Source organism: Microtus ochrogaster, chromosome 19 (assembly GCF_000317375.1).
Source record: "Microtus ochrogaster isolate Prairie Vole_2 chromosome 19, MicOch1.0, whole genome shotgun sequence".
Taxonomy (NCBI): Eukaryota; Metazoa; Chordata; class Mammalia; order Rodentia; family Cricetidae; genus Microtus; species Microtus ochrogaster.
This window is the reverse complement of record NC_022021.1, coordinates 48,111,563-48,130,106: the sequence shown is the minus strand read 5'-3', so window position 1 is coordinate 48,130,106 and position 18,544 is coordinate 48,111,563. Positions and strand designations below refer to the sequence as shown.

The 18,544-nt window shown below is 45.3% G+C and overlaps 1 protein-coding gene across 1 annotated transcript in view; it reads left to right on the top strand.

Annotated features, from left to right (window-relative positions):
• The window catches only part of Adcy2 (adenylate cyclase 2), a 337,098-nt gene that overhangs the window by 236,809 nt on the left and 81,745 nt on the right, over positions 1 to 18,544 (top strand). Inside the window, exons 6-12 of the mRNA XM_005356692.2 lie at positions 2,030 to 2,178; positions 7,469 to 7,580; positions 10,050 to 10,177; positions 11,607 to 11,765; positions 12,645 to 12,777; positions 13,970 to 14,146; positions 16,590 to 16,633. Of these exons, the coding sequence (XP_005356749.2) occupies positions 2,030 to 2,178; positions 7,469 to 7,580; positions 10,050 to 10,177; positions 11,607 to 11,765; positions 12,645 to 12,777; positions 13,970 to 14,146; positions 16,590 to 16,633 (902 nt within the window). The remainder of the gene's footprint in view (positions 1 to 2,029; positions 2,179 to 7,468; positions 7,581 to 10,049; positions 10,178 to 11,606; positions 11,766 to 12,644; positions 12,778 to 13,969; positions 14,147 to 16,589; positions 16,634 to 18,544) is intronic.

Here is an 18,544-nt window from a genome sequence, read left to right as displayed (position 1 = left end):
TGCACATACTAAATCCATGCTCCAGTGATGGCTCTACAGATGTGAACATACAGTTGTCCATGCTACAGTGATGGCTCTACAGATGTGCACATACAGGCCACACTACTTGGACTCAGGGGACTGTGGAAGGAAAATGAAGAGGTTATGAACTTGGGAGGAGGACATAGGGAGGTCTTTGAGGACTTGGAGGGGCAGAGTGGGATAGAAACAGTAAAAAGTATTGGTAGTAAAAATGTGTGAAATTCTCACATAGCAGATGAAAATTTAAAAATTTTTATCCAAGTAGTTTATTCTTTGCTTGGAAAATGAATTAGCTTTAAATGTTTACTGTCTGCTCAGTTCACTATACGCAAGCCCTTTACCCACTGAGAAACGGCACTGAAACCCACTGTCTCTGAAGTATATTTTAATGGCATTCTTCAAATTGTATTTGGAAGAGGGAGGTGTGTCACCACCATGGTCTCAGGGACCAGACTGCAGTCATCAAGCCCTGTGGAAAGCGTCTTTGCTCACAGAACCGTGTCAACGCCCCACTCCCGAACATTCCCCTGTGTTCTAAATCCACAGAGATTCTTTAATACAACAAAAGAGTCGGGTCTGTTTTACATAACATATGAATTTCATCTTCTGCAGTTTTTCAGTACATTTTTTAAAAAGTTGGTCATTCATCTACATTTCGGATTTAAAATAGAGATTGTGACTTACATTTGGTTGTTAAATAAGTCTTGGAGTGGGAGAGAAAAGCCACTATATTTGATTCTCCATTTTTTGCTCATGAAATCTGTGTCCCCAGGAGGGATTGGCTTGGGGTATAGCATGCTTCATTACAGAATATGGAACAAAGACTAAGCCAAGTGGGCCCCTCATAGAGGATCTGAGTTCAGTCTGTAGGTGGTCTCAGAAAGCGGGATGAGGGACTGGGGTTGCCAATGAGTGAGAGAATGGGGGCTCCTGAGGCCCTTTAGAGGAACCCTGGAAACAGAAGCAGGTGGACATGGGAGATCACTGAGACCCCAGAGACTGAACCCGGAAAGGAACGAGCTACAGTCACTACCAGGAAGGAGATGGGCCACTCTTGAGCAATTGCTGTGTACCGTTTGACCTTTAAAAGTGGAAAAAAGACAAATTTAAAGGAAATTCCTGTGTTTTTAAACTCAAGCTTTTCTTAGAAACTCACTTTTACTAAGATCTAACACTGTGGCCACCAGAAGGGTCCTGTTAACTAAGAGCCGAGGGCCCACCCTGGAGCCTGCAAGGTACCAAGAAAATCAGTTGTCAAGAGCCATGGCTAGGAGGTCATACTAACATAGGGGAGTCTACTGGTTGTTTTAAATGCAATAGTTTAGCATTTAAATTATTCTATGTTGACTTTAAACGTTCCATGATTGCCCTTATGTGATTCTTTCCTTGCAGAGGGTGGGAAAATGCCCCCTGACTAAGATGGGTATATACGGAAGTCAGAGTTGGCTCACATGCTAGGGTTCACTTCTAGTGTGTTCACTAATGCGCTCTGGTGCTCTTAGCTTCTTCTGGATGGTGCTTCGCAGAAACTCCCACTTCCGACTCCATTTTCACAGTAGTTGGTGATCACCAGAGGAGACAGTGTTTATCATAGAGGAAATGAAATATTGGAAAATATTTGGCTTCCTTTTTCAGGGAGTGTGGGATATTAGCCGCCTTTCCCAAGTGCAATGAAGCTTGTGGTTTATCACACACATGAACGGAAAGGTGAAATGAATGTTTTTTGATCTCACGTTGTCTGTTGGTATTTTGGGTTTTTAATATTAGTCCTGCTTTTCTATTTTAGAATCAAAATAGATGAATAATATCCTTGGGGAAATAACTTTACCTTCTTTTATTACCCACGTGGAAAACTTTTATTGAGAGTTCAGTAAATAAGAATATAATGATATGGCCCGACATCTGGAAGAGTTACGGTTTTTTTTCCATCAGATGAGCATGGCTTCCCCGCCAGGCAGCCTCTCCCATCACTGTCTGAAGTGTGCTGCCTTTCTCCCCTTCCTCGCAGGAGCGCCTTCTGCTTTCCCTGCTGCCAGCTCACATAGCCATGGAGATGAAAGCTGAGATCATCCAGAGGTTGCAAGGTCCCAAAGCTGGCCAGATGGAAAACACTAACAACTTCCACAACCTGTACGTCAAGCGGCACACCAACGTGAGGTACGGTGCACCGTGCAGGCCCTCAGCGGCACGGGGAGTCGGGGCGCCACATCACACAGTAACTGCCTGTCCTTTGATGGTACAGTGGGGCCCACTCCTCTTTCCCTTCTGACGTCGCTGGGAACCTTCGCATTGGGGTGATATAATTTAATCTGCTCCATTCATTGGGTTGATACATAGTTTGTAAACTTTCTGTCTGTGACGGAGAGGAACAGAGAAGAGGTGGATGGTGAGGTCTTTTTTTTTTTTTTTTTGAGAACCCCCACCGTCAGACTGCAGTATAATCCTATTGAGAGGTCAACCCCCCCAGGTGTGTTTCCTGGCTACAGGGCCTCCATGAAGCCAGCACTCCAGGGAGGCTGGATTATTGGGTTGACCAACTAGTGGCAACGGCCACAGGGTCCTGATGCAGATCTTTACATTTTTCATGGCAATAACTGCTTTGTCAAGACAGACGTTGTCGTAAGTATATCCCCCAGAGAGTCATCCCTAGAATTATAGTGCTTGGAAGCCAGCAAGCTAACACTGTGGGATTCTAGCCAAGAGGGAAGATGTATGAAACCTCTAATGCCCCTGATGTAGAAGGTGACATAGAAGGCCCCTCCCTTCAGGCTGGGAAGGAGACTCATTCCTTCATCCCCACCCACAAGCCACCGCATAGCTAGTGTTCCTCTCTTGTTCTCTCCGTCCCAGGTACCTCCATCAGGAATTTGTTCTCTCCGGCACTCATTGTGATGATGCCAGGCTTTCTGTTGGTCCCCACAGTCCTCTGCACATCTACCCGGCTGTATCTGTTAAGCTTTGGTGCTAATCTTTAGTGTCAGGGAAGATTCTTGAATCATACTTCAGTATATCTGGGGCCACAGATATGTTTATCTGAACATCAGCTAGATGTGGGCCAAAGCCTCTTCCCCAAATCTTGACTCTCAACCCCGGCTGGGGAGCATCTGCTAGAACTGGAACCCAGTCCGTTCTCCAAATCTGGACTCTCATCACAGGCTGCTGGCTCCCGGGCCGGCTGTTTTAAATCAAAGTTTTGAAATCCGAGATGAAACACACACTTCACTGAAACGTAGATGCATGGCTCATTTGGCACCAGATCTTACAAAAAGGTACCCAGAGCCGGCAACATACAGGACCCAAGTATAGGCATAAATAAATAAGCAATAAGAAACACGTTTCACCAGACAGTACCTAAAGGAGAAACACTGGTGACAGGATGGGAATTGCGGTGAGAAACACTGAATGGGTGAGGGGAGAAACTAGGTCTATTTAAAGAAAGTTATGGCCCACTAAGCAATAAAATTGTTTAAAGTCCCTGTTTGCCTGTGGCTGTGTAAGCATTTCATCTATAAAGTTAAGGAAGCAAGAAGTTAACACTTGTGGTGTCTGGGGGTGTGCCATTCAAATGCTTCCTCTCGCCAGCTTTCTGCCTCCCCAACGGCTGCAGTCCCCTCCCACTGCAGGAGCTGATTGCAAGGCATTCATTTGGTTAATCAAAGCCTGCAAAGGAAAGCATGGTGGCGTAGCAGTCACTGGACATCTTGATGGACAGCATGGCACCCTCAAGCAGTGAATGAACCCCTTATACCACCTGTGTTACATATCAATTTTTGTTTACCAGAACACCCCAAATTTAGTGGCCTAACACAGACACTAGCATCTCACAGCATCCGTGGGCTAGAAGCTTAAGAGATGTTTGTCCAGATGTTTGAGGCTTGGACTCTGCTGTGAAACTCAGGCCAGGTGTTAGATACAGCCGCCAGAGGACCTGCCTTCTTTGTGGCTCCTGCCCTCCATGGATGGTTCACATGGGGTGTTAGCTAGAGGCCTCAGCTCCTCTGGTCCTCACCATCAGATGCCCAGACATCCTCACAGCACGGCGGTTCAATTCTACCAGCACAAGGAATCCGTTGCTGGGCATCCAGAGAAATCAACTGTTTGCCTCCTAGCTCTGCTTTGGTGTCCATTAGACATGGGGCTTATTCCTACTAGAATCATTTCCTAGCACTAATGAAAATAACAATTTCTCTATTGAGGACAGCAACTGTTGGTGTCCTTCTGACCCTTGATCGCCTTTCTCTGGATCTTTCCCAGTCGTTCCTAAGCAAGCACAGGCACAACATTGGAAAACAAATGAAAGCAGAATAAAAACAAGTGTATTTTTGCATAATCCTACCTATCAGCCGGTCTGAAACTACATCTTTCCTACATAGCTCAGGACACAAAGAATTTTTCTTCACTGTGATTGGTTTCCCTTGTCCTCAGCTTCCAAACTCTGGGGTGAATCCCCACCAAGCCACAGACCTAATTAATACCAACTTCCCCAGTCCAGCTCTCCTGTCTCCAGATCTGTGTGATTCTTCTGTTCCTTGTTGCGTTGGCCATGCAGGCTGCAGGCCCTACTGAGAGAACACGTCAGTCTTCGTACCAATACAATCTTGATGCTTCCTTCTCTTTCCTGAGTTTATCCTCATCTGTAAATGAGCGATACTGTTACTCTTGAGGCTCCATGTGCTCTTTCCACTCTCCCAGGACGTCACTCTCTTTGTAAGACATGGAACCCAGCCTGTGCTCATTCACCTAGCGGGGGGCTTAAGGTAGCAACAAAACCAACAAAGATAAAGTGGTCTTCTTCCTGGGCAAGCTCACGATCCGTCTGAACCTAGATTCCAAACACAGTTCACCCCGGAACTGCCCTTCAACTTCAGTTTCTTCTCTTGGATGCTCCCTGCCAAAATCGAATCAGTTGCAGTGTGTGGTTCATCTTCCGTCTGTGTCTAACCATGTCTCTCCACTGCTCCCCACCACAGACCTTGCTCAGGCTCCAGTGGCCTGCCTGCTTCCATGGGGCACTGTCGGGATGACCTTTGTGATAATGATTCTTAGATCGTCCCCCCCCCCAGACCCCATCCCTGTGTGAGCCTTAAGAGCAGTGGTTCTCAACCTTTCTGACGCTGCAACCCTTTAATAGAGTTCCTCATGTTGTGGTGACCCACCATCAACCATGAAATTATTTTCTTTACTACCTCACAATTGTAGTTTTGCTGTTAGGTATTGTAATGTAAACATCTGTGCTTTCTGTTGGTCTTAGATGACCACTGCGAAAGGATCATTTGACCCCCAAAGGTGTCGCGGCTCACAAGGTTGAGAACTGCTGGCTTAGAGCCTAACGATTCCTTTCACGCCGTTTCCTATACCGCAACACAGTCTCTGCTTACTCTTTTCATTTCTCTATTGAAAAGCAAGCTCTTCTGGGGTAGCCTATGATATCTCCGGGCAGCCTGCCTTGGGGCTGCTTTGCTCAGTTCAGGTTCTAATCATCAGAAAAGCTGATGTTACAGACGAGAAGGAAGTGGCTTCACCCACCTTCACCTGTTCCTTTCCCAGAGTTCTTTGTATCAGGTGCTCCTTCTCTGAGTGAGCAAACTCAATCCTTCCTCTTGGAACATGGCTCAGCCTCTGCCAGACGTTCCTCTAAAGGGATGGTGGAGGGAAGTAGGCATGGTTTGAGAGATCATGTGAACAGAACAGAAAGGCCAGCCTCTTCAGAAGCCTGTGGAAGTCACCTGTCCCCCAACAGAGGAAATCATCTCTCCTGTGCTTTACTGCTGCAGAGTCCTGTCCTGATCTGGCTGCAATGAAGACGATTGGCACCACGTAGTTTTGTTTTCGATGTGGTGAAATGGGCACAATGTTTTACAGCTCAACCACTTCTAAGGGAATAGTTCTGTGGGAGGAAGTGTTCACAGAGCTTTCCCACTGTCTTGATCATTTCCATAACCTTTTCCTCATTGTACATGGGGTTCCCATCCCCATAAATCAACAAGCCCCGACTTCCTCCCCCAACCCAGCACCCGCCATTTTGCCTTCTGCCTACAAGGGCTGCTTTAGTCTAAGGCAACATGGAATGTAATCACTTAACATTTGACATTTTGTGCCTTCAAGTCCAGCATTTCCTGGGATTTCATTTCTTTCCCAGGCTGACTAATATTACAGTGTATGTATAGATCACAGTTTCTCTTCCCATATGTCCACAGATGGACTTTTGGGTTGTTTCCACCCCTCCATGGGAATAAAGCAAATTCAGACATTCATGCATCAACATCTGCTTGAGTCTTTAGTGCCACATCTAAATCTTGTTGTTCTCAGGGTTAAATTTTTCAGGAGCTATCATAGTGTATTTCATAGTGGCTGTGCCCGCCTACGCTTTCACCAGCAATGCACAATGGATCCAACTCTCCACGTTGCTGCCAATTTCCACAGTTTGCTTTTTGGGGTTCTGCATTTGTTTGTTTGTTTGTTTTAATAACCTTCCTCATAACTATTTCTACTCTATGGTACATCTCAAGCCATAACATCTTCACCAAGTGATTCACTAAGTGGCTGTTCAGACTCAAAGCAGGAGTGTAGGCCAATGTATAAAGCCTTCGTGACCATCTGGACTGTGCTCTTATATTTGAAAGGGTTGATGCACACACTGGCACACCTCACTGGTTATTCTTGGGGAACTCACAGTCACCCCAACTCATCTGCACATATGCAAACGAAGCTGTCACATCCAAAGAGTGAAGTTCCCTGGACGCTCACCTCCCTGCCTGCCCGTGTCCCTCTCTCCTAACAGTCTGCCATTCCCCTTTTCAGTATTAAACACGAGTCACCTTTGAACACTCACTGGTGTCTTGATTTGTTTAACGCGTCACCCCAAGTGAAGTCTAAGCCTAGAGTAAAGGATGCAGGACCAATCGATTATTAATCTTTTTTAGAAAGGAATATTATTGCTTTGAATTGTTTTCATTTGAATTGGTGCACACAGGATTGGACTTTAGCAGCTGTTGCTTCTACTGTAGGAGTTTGTACAGCGCGAGTCACATGACAGTGCAAGTGGGACCGACATTCCACTGGTAACCTGGGTTGCATGAGTGGGAAGGCAGGCATGGGGGAAGACCAGGAGGAGAGGAGGAAGAAGAAACGAAAAGCCTGGAACTGGACCAGTATGATGAGGCAGCTTGTCTCTTCCCACTAAGTCCTCAGGGAAACTGCGGTTGGATATGATGTATGAGAAAGGAATAAAAAAATAAATTAAAAATAATTTTTAAATGCAGCACTAGAAAAATATTTAAATGGTGATGTATTTCAAGGTTTATGCATTTCCTGTCCAGGAAATAGCATCTTTCTCATGAAACTACTAAGTACGAAATATTTACACTGTTCTAATAGGAACTTGCCATGACTCATCTTTACAATGTAATGTAGACTTTTAAGTTCTCTTCCCCACCTGTTCCCACAGCATCTTATACGCTGACATCGTTGGGTTCACCCGACTTGCGAGTGACTGCTCCCCGGGGGAACTGGTCCACATGCTGAATGAGCTCTTCGGGAAATTTGACCAAATTGCAAAGGTGGGTTTCACCTCGAAGATGTAAAACATCCGGGCGCATTTTCTCTCCTTTGAGAACGCTTGCAAAACCTGTTGGTTTTACTTGCCATGTCCAGGAGGATGCCCTGGCATGCAAGTTCTGTGTGTTTTCGCCTATTTTTAGTGGTCTGCTTACATACAATTCTATACTCAAAATAGTGAGATTCTCTTGGCAACCCTGTGCCCCTTGGGATGTTAGGGAGGCATTTCCATGTGAAGGTTTAATCATTCTCTCCTCGCAGAGTTAAGTAAGATTCTGGAAAACCCTAAGGTATGTGGTGTGCCCTGTGTACGAGCCCTTTAATTCCTATTGCCTCACTTTCATCTGGTAGCTTCTGTGCCACTTACACAGACACGTCAGTTCACAGTCGTGCTGTGAGTGTGTACATGGGAAATTTCACAAAAACCTGACCTCGAGCTGGTGAAATGTGGGTGGAAAACATTTCTTTTTTCCAGCTCTTTGCTTTTCATTACATGCTTCTTTTCAGCCTGATTTTTGCCTCTGAATGGTTTCCCAGCACCCTTCATTATATCTACTAGTATTCGTTACTAAGATGCAGAAGAGTTGCTCTGCGTGGGCCGGTCATTTTTAAACAACTGCCAACAGTGTCTACAGACGAGGGCATGGTCCTCTGTGGGGCCTCTCCCCGAGTATGCTATCTTATCATGTGCCTCCACTCCCACGGGGAAAGGAGGTTACATTTCAGTGAAAGAATAGCTCTGCCTCCCTCCTTTTCAAAGGAAAATGTTGAGTTTTGTAAGTTAACATTTAAAGAAAAAAAGAAAGGGTGAAACTTAATGACTTGGATTCTCCCATTTTTATTGCATTGCCTGGTGGTGTTAGGTAGAAGAAGGTCAGACCGGAAGCAGCGTCCCTCATGTACACATGATCATGTCTATGCTGTGTGTGCCTCTTAGGACTCACATCTCCCCATCCCACAGGGATCAGTCATGCTGGAATAGAGCCTAGTCTTCAAGTGTGGTTTCACTGTGACTAGTTATATGTGCAGTGATTCTATTGCGTGTGACAGATACGGGCAACAGGAATTGTGTCTACAAAAGAATCTGGAATGACACACTATTTCCCAGAATAGGAGGGTACAGTGTAACTTCCTCTCAGAATGTCTGGGCTTCGTCTGAGTGCAGTCCAGCTGATGTGGTCAAAAACAGGATCCATTCTAGATGGGTAGATCATGACACAGTTAAATAACATAAATGGAGCACCTTAAGCAAGCAGCCTGCCCAGCCCACTGAATGAATACTGGGCAAAGCAAGTCACTTAAGCTGAGCAGCTTAAGGTTACAGCCATTTAAGAAGTGTGCAAGGAGCCTGACTAATGAGTAATTTGCTTTTCTCTTGTTTATGACACTACACTGGAATTACTAAATACGTCATCAATGGTGCTATAAATAAGCATGAAAGTATGTCCTGGCTTGTGAACTATTAGTCAGGAAGAGACACATGCCGAAACGTCCAGTAACTGCACACATGCTTACAGAGATGTCATATCCGCTCATTTATAAACCCGTGCTATTCTCAGAGGAAATAGATTGTGTTTAGAACATTTTTTGGTTTTGTTTTATTTTGCTAAAGAGCTGCTTCAAAGGTAAGAAGGGAAGGTAGGATGGATGCATATGAATGAGATGACCTAAATATCGTCATGCAAATTACAATACTTAATGTGAATGTAACGTAAACAAGCAAATGAGTTGGCCAGACTTTTCTTGTTTTTAGTTTATTAGGATTACTTATTGAATCATATACACATGCGTGTCTCTGGATGCATAAGAGGGGAATCACGATCTGAAGCTGGAGTTACAGGGTTTGTGAGGTACCAGGTACAGATGCTAGGAACTAATGCTAGGCCCTGTGCAAGAGCAGTGGTTGCTCTTAACCACCGAGCTGTCTCTCCATCCTTAAGCTGGTCAGACTTTTTATTAGAAAAATTTATCCTAATAACAGAACTGGATTCTAAATGATTAATCATGTTACATGGTAGCTTATTGGCAGGTGAAGACATTTTTCAGACAATATATGTCCGTACATAGGAGTCTTCTGCAAGTTAAAAATAAAAAAGAAAGCCCCAACATAGAATAGCAGTTTAAGTCTAACTGTCCCGTCCTGGTCTGGGTGATGCTAATCTCCACAGAGTCCTCATTTGTCCTGCAGAGAACAATCCCCCTCTGCTTTTCAGGGGAAACTCTCCCACAACCCTCTCTGTATGCCCTTCCCCTCTCCATCATTCCTCCTGCTTTGGAAACGGGCATGTGGCGTGTGGAGAGGGTTGTCCTGTTCTCACTGGGCAATGAAGGAAGCCCATCTTCTCATCCCTCTCTCCACACGCCCTGTCCTCGGGAGCTGAGTCAGCAGGGCTAGCAATGGGTGCCATTCAGCAAATGTGAATCACTGTGAGAGCACCATGCAAATGAGGTCTTCCGCTTTCTTCTTCCAGGAGAATGAATGCATGAGAATTAAAATTTTAGGAGACTGCTATTACTGTGTTTCCGGACTCCCTATATCTCTCCCCAACCACGCCAAGAACTGTGTGAAAATGGGACTGGATATGTGCGAAGCCATAAAGTAAGTGCATCCCTCGGAAGCACCGCTCTCGTGCAGAACGGTTTGGGGTTGTATTTCTCTCCTGCAGCTATTTCTGTTTTCCATACGTGGGCACTAACTGTACACCTAGGGGTAAATATGAGGAAACAGATCTCTTGGCGTGAGGGGTCCTCAGTCCAGAGAATGGCTGGCACCAGCGCTCAGGGGCATTGTTATCAACCACTGGTTTCAGAGAAACTGAGTTAATAATTTGTTGGTTTCTGAAGTGGTTCACACAGACTCCTCTCACGGGCTCCACATTGTGTTGTAAATTACCTGTTGGTCTCAGGTACGATGGATGAGGCGATAAAAGCAGTTTGCTCTTTTAGCCCCCCAAGAATGGGTGACAGCCTTGGTGTCTCTCAGCCATTCTGGGAATTCTGTGTTCTCTTTCTCTCTCGCACGAAAAAGCAGCCTTTGTATTCCCATTATTGAAGCATGAGTCAGGAAGTCTAGTGAAGGGTTACCCTTTGGGGAAACTACATCAGTAGCCCATTTCGTGGCAGTTTTGGCATGCCCTGCTACCATCATTATGCCACACCCCAGGCCATTGTGTGATGCTAATGCTTTGCTTTACTGTGACGAGTGATGGGAACCATCTGTTTTCTGCAATGTGCTGCTGTCGATCTCTGTTCCCTTCCTCGTTTCCCCTGGGGGGGGGGTTCTACCCAAGCTCTGGGATCATCTTCCTGGACACTTCTTTTGTAATAATATCTTAAGTAATGAATGATAGAAGCCAGCACTGCCCAACACTTCTGTCTCCATGTCAGGGGAGTTCTTCACTGGCCTCTGTCAACAGTCATAAAATATCAGAGACAATCTTTAATTGCATTCTTCTTCATAATATATTGTTAAAGCCTTTAAAATTATTTTCCTTTTTAATTAAAGAATATATTCAGTTGATAAGATTTAACCTTAAATGATTATTTCTTACATATCCATATTTGAGCTGAAGTTATTAAGTTCTCAAATAAGTTATTGTGCCTCTGCTAGCAGAATATGTTTATCAGGGGCATGCATGTTAAGAATTGAAGATGGTATTTGAAATGGGGTCTGATGCTGCAAGACAGTGATATGCAGACATTTGGGTTTGAACACAGCAGGAAGTCACTCACAGTGGATCAGTTCTGGATGCATGTTAACTGGGGACATGAAAACAGTGGCCCGAATGCCTTGTCACTACTGACCACTCCAAGCAGAGCCTGGAGCTTTGGGTCCACTCCTGGAGCGTTTAGAAGATGCTACCCTTCCTCTTGCTCCGAAACAGCAAGTAGTGGTCCTCTGCCATGGAAGGGTCTATGGTACATTGCCCAAAGTCTGAGAGGTTGAATAATAACATGCAGGGAGATTGGCTGTGCGCCAAAGGAATAATATGGCACTAGTGAGCTATGCACACTTCTCCTCTCTTTAGGAAAGTGAGGGATGCTACAGGGGTTGACATCAACATGCGTGTAGGAGTGCATTCTGGGAACGTCCTGTGCGGTGTGATTGGTCTCCAGAAGTGGCAGTACGATGTGTGGTCTCATGACGTCACTTTGGCCAACCACATGGAAGCTGGAGGAGTCCCCGGGTAAGACAAACCTTGAATTTCTCTCTTCAAGCTGGTGGCTCAACTAGACAGACCAGGTCAACCAGCTAATACCAGCTTGCTGAGGTTTAGATGGCTACTCTTACCTGTGTTGGTATCATGATAATCTGTGTCCAGTGGCCTCTTGCAAAAATCACTTGGCCTTGTTCTCAGGATAGTGCTAGAGGCTTACTTATAATGTAAAAATATAAATAAATAAGCCTCTAGGCGTCCTCCCTAGCAACACACACACAAACTCAAACACCAATTCTACAAACCTCTGAAGGCTTTATCCAAGCATTGCAGATACCACATAGTACACTCTAAGCCTTTCTTTGTTTGCCGATTTACAGATGTTGATCTGAGCTGCCGTTGAATGATGCAGTGCAGGCTTGGCGTCGCTCTAGAACTGGTACATCTACCAGCAGTAGACTAAGTTCCATAAGCAGCCACAGAATCCACTTGTGGTTAAATGTCAGCCATGTGACTCCCACATGTGAGGGCCGTGATTCCGAGGCACACAAGAAGAAACACTGAGGAGGAAATCCACGCTTTCACACAGCCAACACTTCTACTCTCACAGCCCAGATGCAGATTTTGACAGATACTTCCATGAAAATGAGTTATCATCCAGTATTTTCTGCTGAGGTTCGCCACACCTGCTGTGCAGGTTTCTGTGAGCACAGAGGATCTACAAGTGTTGGTGTCTGAGGACCTCTAGGTGCCATTCTTTACAGTAATGGCCAGCCCAACACAAACTCCCATTAAAGTCAGTATTTCAGAGAACACACTGGTTTTCCTTCACTAGAAGAGAAATTATTTCCCAAGCCGCAAGCAAACAGAAAATCTTTCTTTACATCTATGTCTAAAATTCCATTTCAGACGCGTTCACATTTCTTCAGTCACCCTGGAGCACTTGAACGGGGCTTACAAAGTGGAGGAAGGAGATGGTGAAATAAGGGACCCGTATTTAAAACAGCACTTGGTGAAAACCTACTTTGTAATCAACCCCAAGGTCAGTACCACTCTACAGTGTAGATAATTAGCTCATTATTTCTGTGATTGGGGAGCAGGTAGTGAAAACATCGTTGCAGGTGATGCTTTTAGCTAAGAACTGGCTAAATCTTCACCCTCAAAACCACTTTAAATGCAATCAATGGCTTGATTATAGAAGACGTTTTGTAACAATGAATTCCAGTGCTTATTCAGAAGACAGTTGAAATGTATTGTCTCTCTTTATGTGCTGATGGGATGGATGAAGGGTGCCGGTCAGGATTATTATAGAGGTCTGTCATGTTGCACAGTGCCACCTGTAAAAGGCTCTCTGTGCACAGCCTTGAAACCTGTGAGTTGAGAAGAAACAGAGATTCTTAATGAAGTCATCAAACATTAAAATCTCATCAGGTGATAATTGTGTGGAATAAAAGGGAGAAAAATTTTCAGGATTAGCAAGTAAATCTCACAATTCATTTGTGTGAAAACGTAGATACATACAGACCTGCTTCCTTTGTGTGCCAAAAGAGCCCATGGCCTGGGAAATAATCAGCAGGGAGGTGCTGTCTGTCTCGTCTTGTGTTCATGCCGCCTGTTAGAGGAGATCCAGGGACTCGGGGCTTTCAGTGCTGTTCATCTCTCTCAAATTCCTGTCAGATGGGTATCATCATCCATCATAGGACCCTGATGCCCTGGGCAGTGGTATAACTGTCTCCAGGCGACACCGCTGGTAAATGGTGAAGAATGCAGGGATATGGGCATCCGAGCCATGTCACCCAAGTTCACAAAATCAAGATCAGATCCATGGGCATTTGTCTGCGATGGCTTCCCTGTAGCCCATACTTGTAATTAGTTTCACTGTTGACCTAGAGGTCAACATGAGTATCATGAATGGCAAGCAGTGGATAAGTGACAGGAAGATGTGTTCAGGCCAAGAGCCACAAATTATAGGTACATGCAGCCACCGCCAATATGACCAGCGCAGCCAAACCTAGTTATAAAACCAACAAAACAAACTAGAGCGGATCCAAGTTGGGCTGAAGGGTTGGTTGACTTCATGAATTATCATCCACTAATATACCTACCACTTTCACTAATTGAGTTTTGCTATGTAGAGAGAAAGCAATTGACTTGGTCCAGTGAAACTGGAGCTGGACCAGGGAGGGAGGGCGAGGTTGGAATGTACCAGTCATGACTCTGTTTCTCCTCCCAAGGGAGAGCGACGGAGTCCCCAGCACCTCTTCAGACCCCGCCACACCCTAGATGGAGCCAAGATGAGGGCATCTGTCCGCATGACCCGGTACTTGGAGTCCTGGGGAGCAGCCAAGCCCTTCGCACATCTGCACCACAGGGATAGCATGACCACAGAGAACGGGAAGATTAGCACCACGGTAAGCCTGCCTCAGAGCCATAGTTATGGTAGGAGGACTGTGGGCTCCTCCTACAGCAAAAGATTGGGCATCTCCAGCCAAAATGCTTGTCTGCAGTGATGGTGACCTCTGAGTCCATGGGGCCTTTGAATCCAACACAAGCCTAGCATATCATTATTTATACAGCTGTCTGTGACAAGACTGTTTAACCAAGTTCTTTTTTGTCTTATGAGGTAGAATACCATGAGCATTTTAACAGGAGTAGATATGAAGGCAGATGGCTACTCATGGGCATGGCCAGGACTGCTCCAATTCCAGATGTGCAGACCTGCCCCATCGCTGTGCGTCCCTGTTCTGGTTTCAGCCACAGATACCAAAGGTCTTCACCATGGGGATTTGTGCAGTAAGATGCAGAAAAGACTATGGAAAATAGATCCAGAGGGAGCAGGAAGAGTAAACACAGTTAGATGGTTAACATAGCCCCAACCGTTATTTCAGTCCTAAAACCACATCCAGTTCCATGTGTAGTGGCTGACTGATTAGGATGCAGTTGAGATAAAATGCAGTCCTTCATGATTCTCACTGGCTGAGAAGGAGCGTGGAGATGTCAGGTGGAAGGCAAATTCCCATCTGTCCTCTTCCCCGGGCCTCAGAGTCTGGCAACAAACCCTTAAGTCCAGCAGGTGGAACCTATAGGCTAATCGCATCTGTTTCTACAACTTCTCTACAGTTCTTACATTGTTTCTTTCATTTTTGAGATTATCCTATAATTACAACATTCCCTCTTTCCGTGTATCCCTCCTTGCTCTCTACCAAATCCACGGACTCTTTTGTCATTCATTGTTGTTCTATACTTAACTTAAAAATCGAGGTAAAGCAGCAGAAGCTTGTGACTGGTCATTCAGCAGAGACAGGGTGGGGCAGGTCCCTAGAGTTTCCCTTCTAATGGGCAGGGGAGATCACAGTGGAGCAAGATAAATGAATAAGGTTACTTCAAGTACAGTAAGTCCCGTGAGGAAGGTAAACTTAAGTGGATCAGGGAGTAAATGGTGTCTGCCCTAGGCAGATGAGTGTGAAAGTCTCAGGGGAAAGAACAGAACAGACCAGAAAGAGCAGGCAGGAGGGCAAAGTCAAGTCCCTCAGGGGATTGAGTGCGGCGGCGTCTGCTGGGGATGGAGGGAAGGTGGGTGTGATTGGGAGTCATCAACCATGGCGAAAGGAAGCTGTCTAAGGTGGGATGACAGGGTGAAGAGTTCACGTGACCCTTTCGGGGTGTCTTAAACTAGCGAGGATTGCGACAAGGATGTATGCTTTGGAGTGACGGAGCAGGAGTGCAGAGTCCCCAAGGCAGAGCAGTGTCCTCTCCCGCTGAGACTCCAGCAGACACCGTGAGTAGCACACTCACGGCCATCCTGGAAGGGGGAGCAAAGGAGACTTGATGGTGGCATGGGTCCGCGCCCCCCAGTGCATCCCACAGCTGGAGAATGGTGATTCACTGAGGTGACCACTGCATGGGAAGTCGGGTTGTTTAAGATGGAAAATTAAGACCTTTCTATAACCACCATCAAGTTGACGTGTCTTCTGCATACTTCCATCCAACAAGGAAGACCATGGGTGGTTGTGCAAGCCTGAAGCTGTCGGAACCGGAGGCTGCAGTTGGCGTTGGGAGCTGACGTCAGGGTGAAATCATCAGGAGAGGGGTCCATTGTGGGAGGCCTGCAGCATCCTCTGTGTTCCAGCCCTTTGGGCACTTACAACAGGCATCTCCGGACTCCTGTGTCCAGTTGCCAATTAAAATCAATGTTCCCAGTCACAAGAAGCGTGAAGCCAAGTTTCTTTGAATTCACTGTTCCAGCTTTTACATTAATTCCACAGTGTCCCTGTGGTCTTTTGGCTTTTGAACTCTTGCTGCTATTACGCAGTGAGGGCCAGCCCTGACCCGTGTCTCCCTTCCACTCTTTCTGGAACTTCCAATTGGTCATGTGATATTTCTTCCATCTGTCCCATTGTCCCTTGAGTCCACACATTGAACCCGTGGTGCCATTCCTTATGATCTGGTTCAGGGATCAGTCCCTGGATGGACAGCGAATGTTTGGAGCTCCTCTCATGTTTTAAAGACCATCTGTTATTTGTGTGATATTTCCAGGTGACTGCAAGCTTACAACAACTCTTTTGAGGGCTTCTGGGGGGGGGGGTCACCATTTAAAGCAAAATCTAAACATTTCAAGATTGCAAACTTTTAAAAAGCAAAATCATGTTGTTACTCCCAGCACCCCAATATCCAATTTTGTGCATTACATCAACATTTATGATAAGCCCTCTTCCTCATATGGGTTATCACGTAGTTACTCAAACCATACTCACCATGATAAAAGAAGAAACGCGTACCATCTCAGGATCATGGCCCCCTTCTTCCTGAGAGATGCTTTCGACACTAATTGAGTTTCTTTGTTTTTAATTGCAGGATGTGCCAATGGGTCAACATAATTTTCAAAATCGCACCTTAAGGTAGGGCTTGTCATTGACAGTTTAATTTCTGAAGGCATATTGCTTGTTATTTATCTGAGAGTAATTATCGTCAATTAGAGCTATTTCAAAGATGTCTTCCAAAAGAGCAGCTCCTATAAAGAGCCCTATCAAATTACTTCCAGCTTCTAAAAATAAGAATATTAGTGTCTTCTTATTAGGCTTGAGAGAGAGCGCGGGAGAGAAGGAAAACACCACCTGCTCAACTCTTTGTCTGCTGGGGATAGAGTGTTTTCGTGAAATCCCTCTTCCTAGTAGAGATAGAGTTTTTAAAAACTTGAATTGTTTTACATTTTTCAATTGCTACTTGGAATCTATGTGCTGAATCCCAAAGGTGACCCAAGCTGCCCACCCTGCTCAAAACGGAAAATCCTTTTGAGAATTTTCTCATGCATCCTGCCACTATCCACAATAAAATCGTTTCGCTGTCTTTTTGTTTAACTTTATGTGTGTGAGCATTTAGATACATGTATTGAGGTGCACTACATATATATGTAGTGTCCACAGAGGCCAAAAGAGAATGATCGAGCCCCAGATGGTTAGCACACGTGGGAACACAGCCTGGGTCCTCTGCAGTGGAAACATGTGCTCTGAACCTCTGGGGCTCACTACATTTTTGACCTCACACCCCTCTGTCTTCCATTTTACTCTAATACTGGAATAATCAATGTAAGATATTGGCACAACAGTTAAGGCGACTTTCCTTTTCCTACAAAGAGACTGCTTTTGACGTGTACAAAATGGAAGAAAAATGTAGGATTCAACATATTTCCCTGTAGAATATGCAATGTGTCCAAGTGCAAAGTAAACACACCTGTCAAGCCTGTTTGTTTTCCCAGAACCCTTCCATATGACTATTGCAACTTACTCTAATTTGTATTTTTGCAAATTTGAAATTTTAGCATTGAAGTGTAATACTTTCTATCCTTATGTTCTGAAGCTGATAAAGCTCTTGTGATTTTTTAAAACGTGTTTTTCCGTGATCTGTACCACGTTAAAGCAAACTTAAAGTAATCTTCAGAAGATTATACGGTACCTCTGTGTCTCTAAGTTACCTTGAGAAGGCATCGCCTGCCAGAGGCTGGTGGGGTGCTCACATGTGTATGAACAGCCCCACTGAGAAACTTCCACTCTCTGTGTTCATCCTGTTGGAGCTCAGCTTCAGTGGACAAGATAGAGTAGGAAATGCTTCATAGGAGCCCAGCACCGAGCAGGGAGGTGACTTCTGGGATGAGCGTAACCAGGAGTCTAGTGAAGGCCATGCTACCATTTTATCTCAAACACCAGAGAAAATTCAATTTCATACCAGCTGCGTTCCCGTGGGGCAGATACTATTGCATAATTGTTATGAAGGGAAAGACCCTGAGACACAGGGAAACGGGAAGATGCCAAGAGTCTCATGACTACCAGAGCTGAAGCCAGGACTTGATTTTATATACAGCACCCAGTCACCATGCCCCAAAGCCCTGGTTGGTTAGGAATGTCCCTGTAGTCCCCATTTGTCTGTGGTTCTTGACCTTTGCTGGTCTTTAAGCATGTGGGGAGAACACAGCTTTTGAGTCAAACTCAAAGGCCTTCCTCCCACATCTGAGCTCAGAAACCTGGCCCCCTACAAACTCCTCTGAAGTTTTTACACTAACTTGTTTTGACATCTCCTATGCCTCTGTAAGTGGATTTGCTAAGGAAGGGCATTGAACAGTTCTGAGAAGGAAAAACCCTAGATGAGTATTGACGCATTGGAAAGAGGGATTGGAGCACAGAGCCGTAGGGAAACTGAGCTCAGTGTCAGGGGTCAACGAAATGACAAGAAATCAGAACTGCTGAACCAAGGGGACAAAGTCAATCAATAAGTGTTGGTGAGTGAAACCACCAAGGTGTATAGGTGTTATAGGT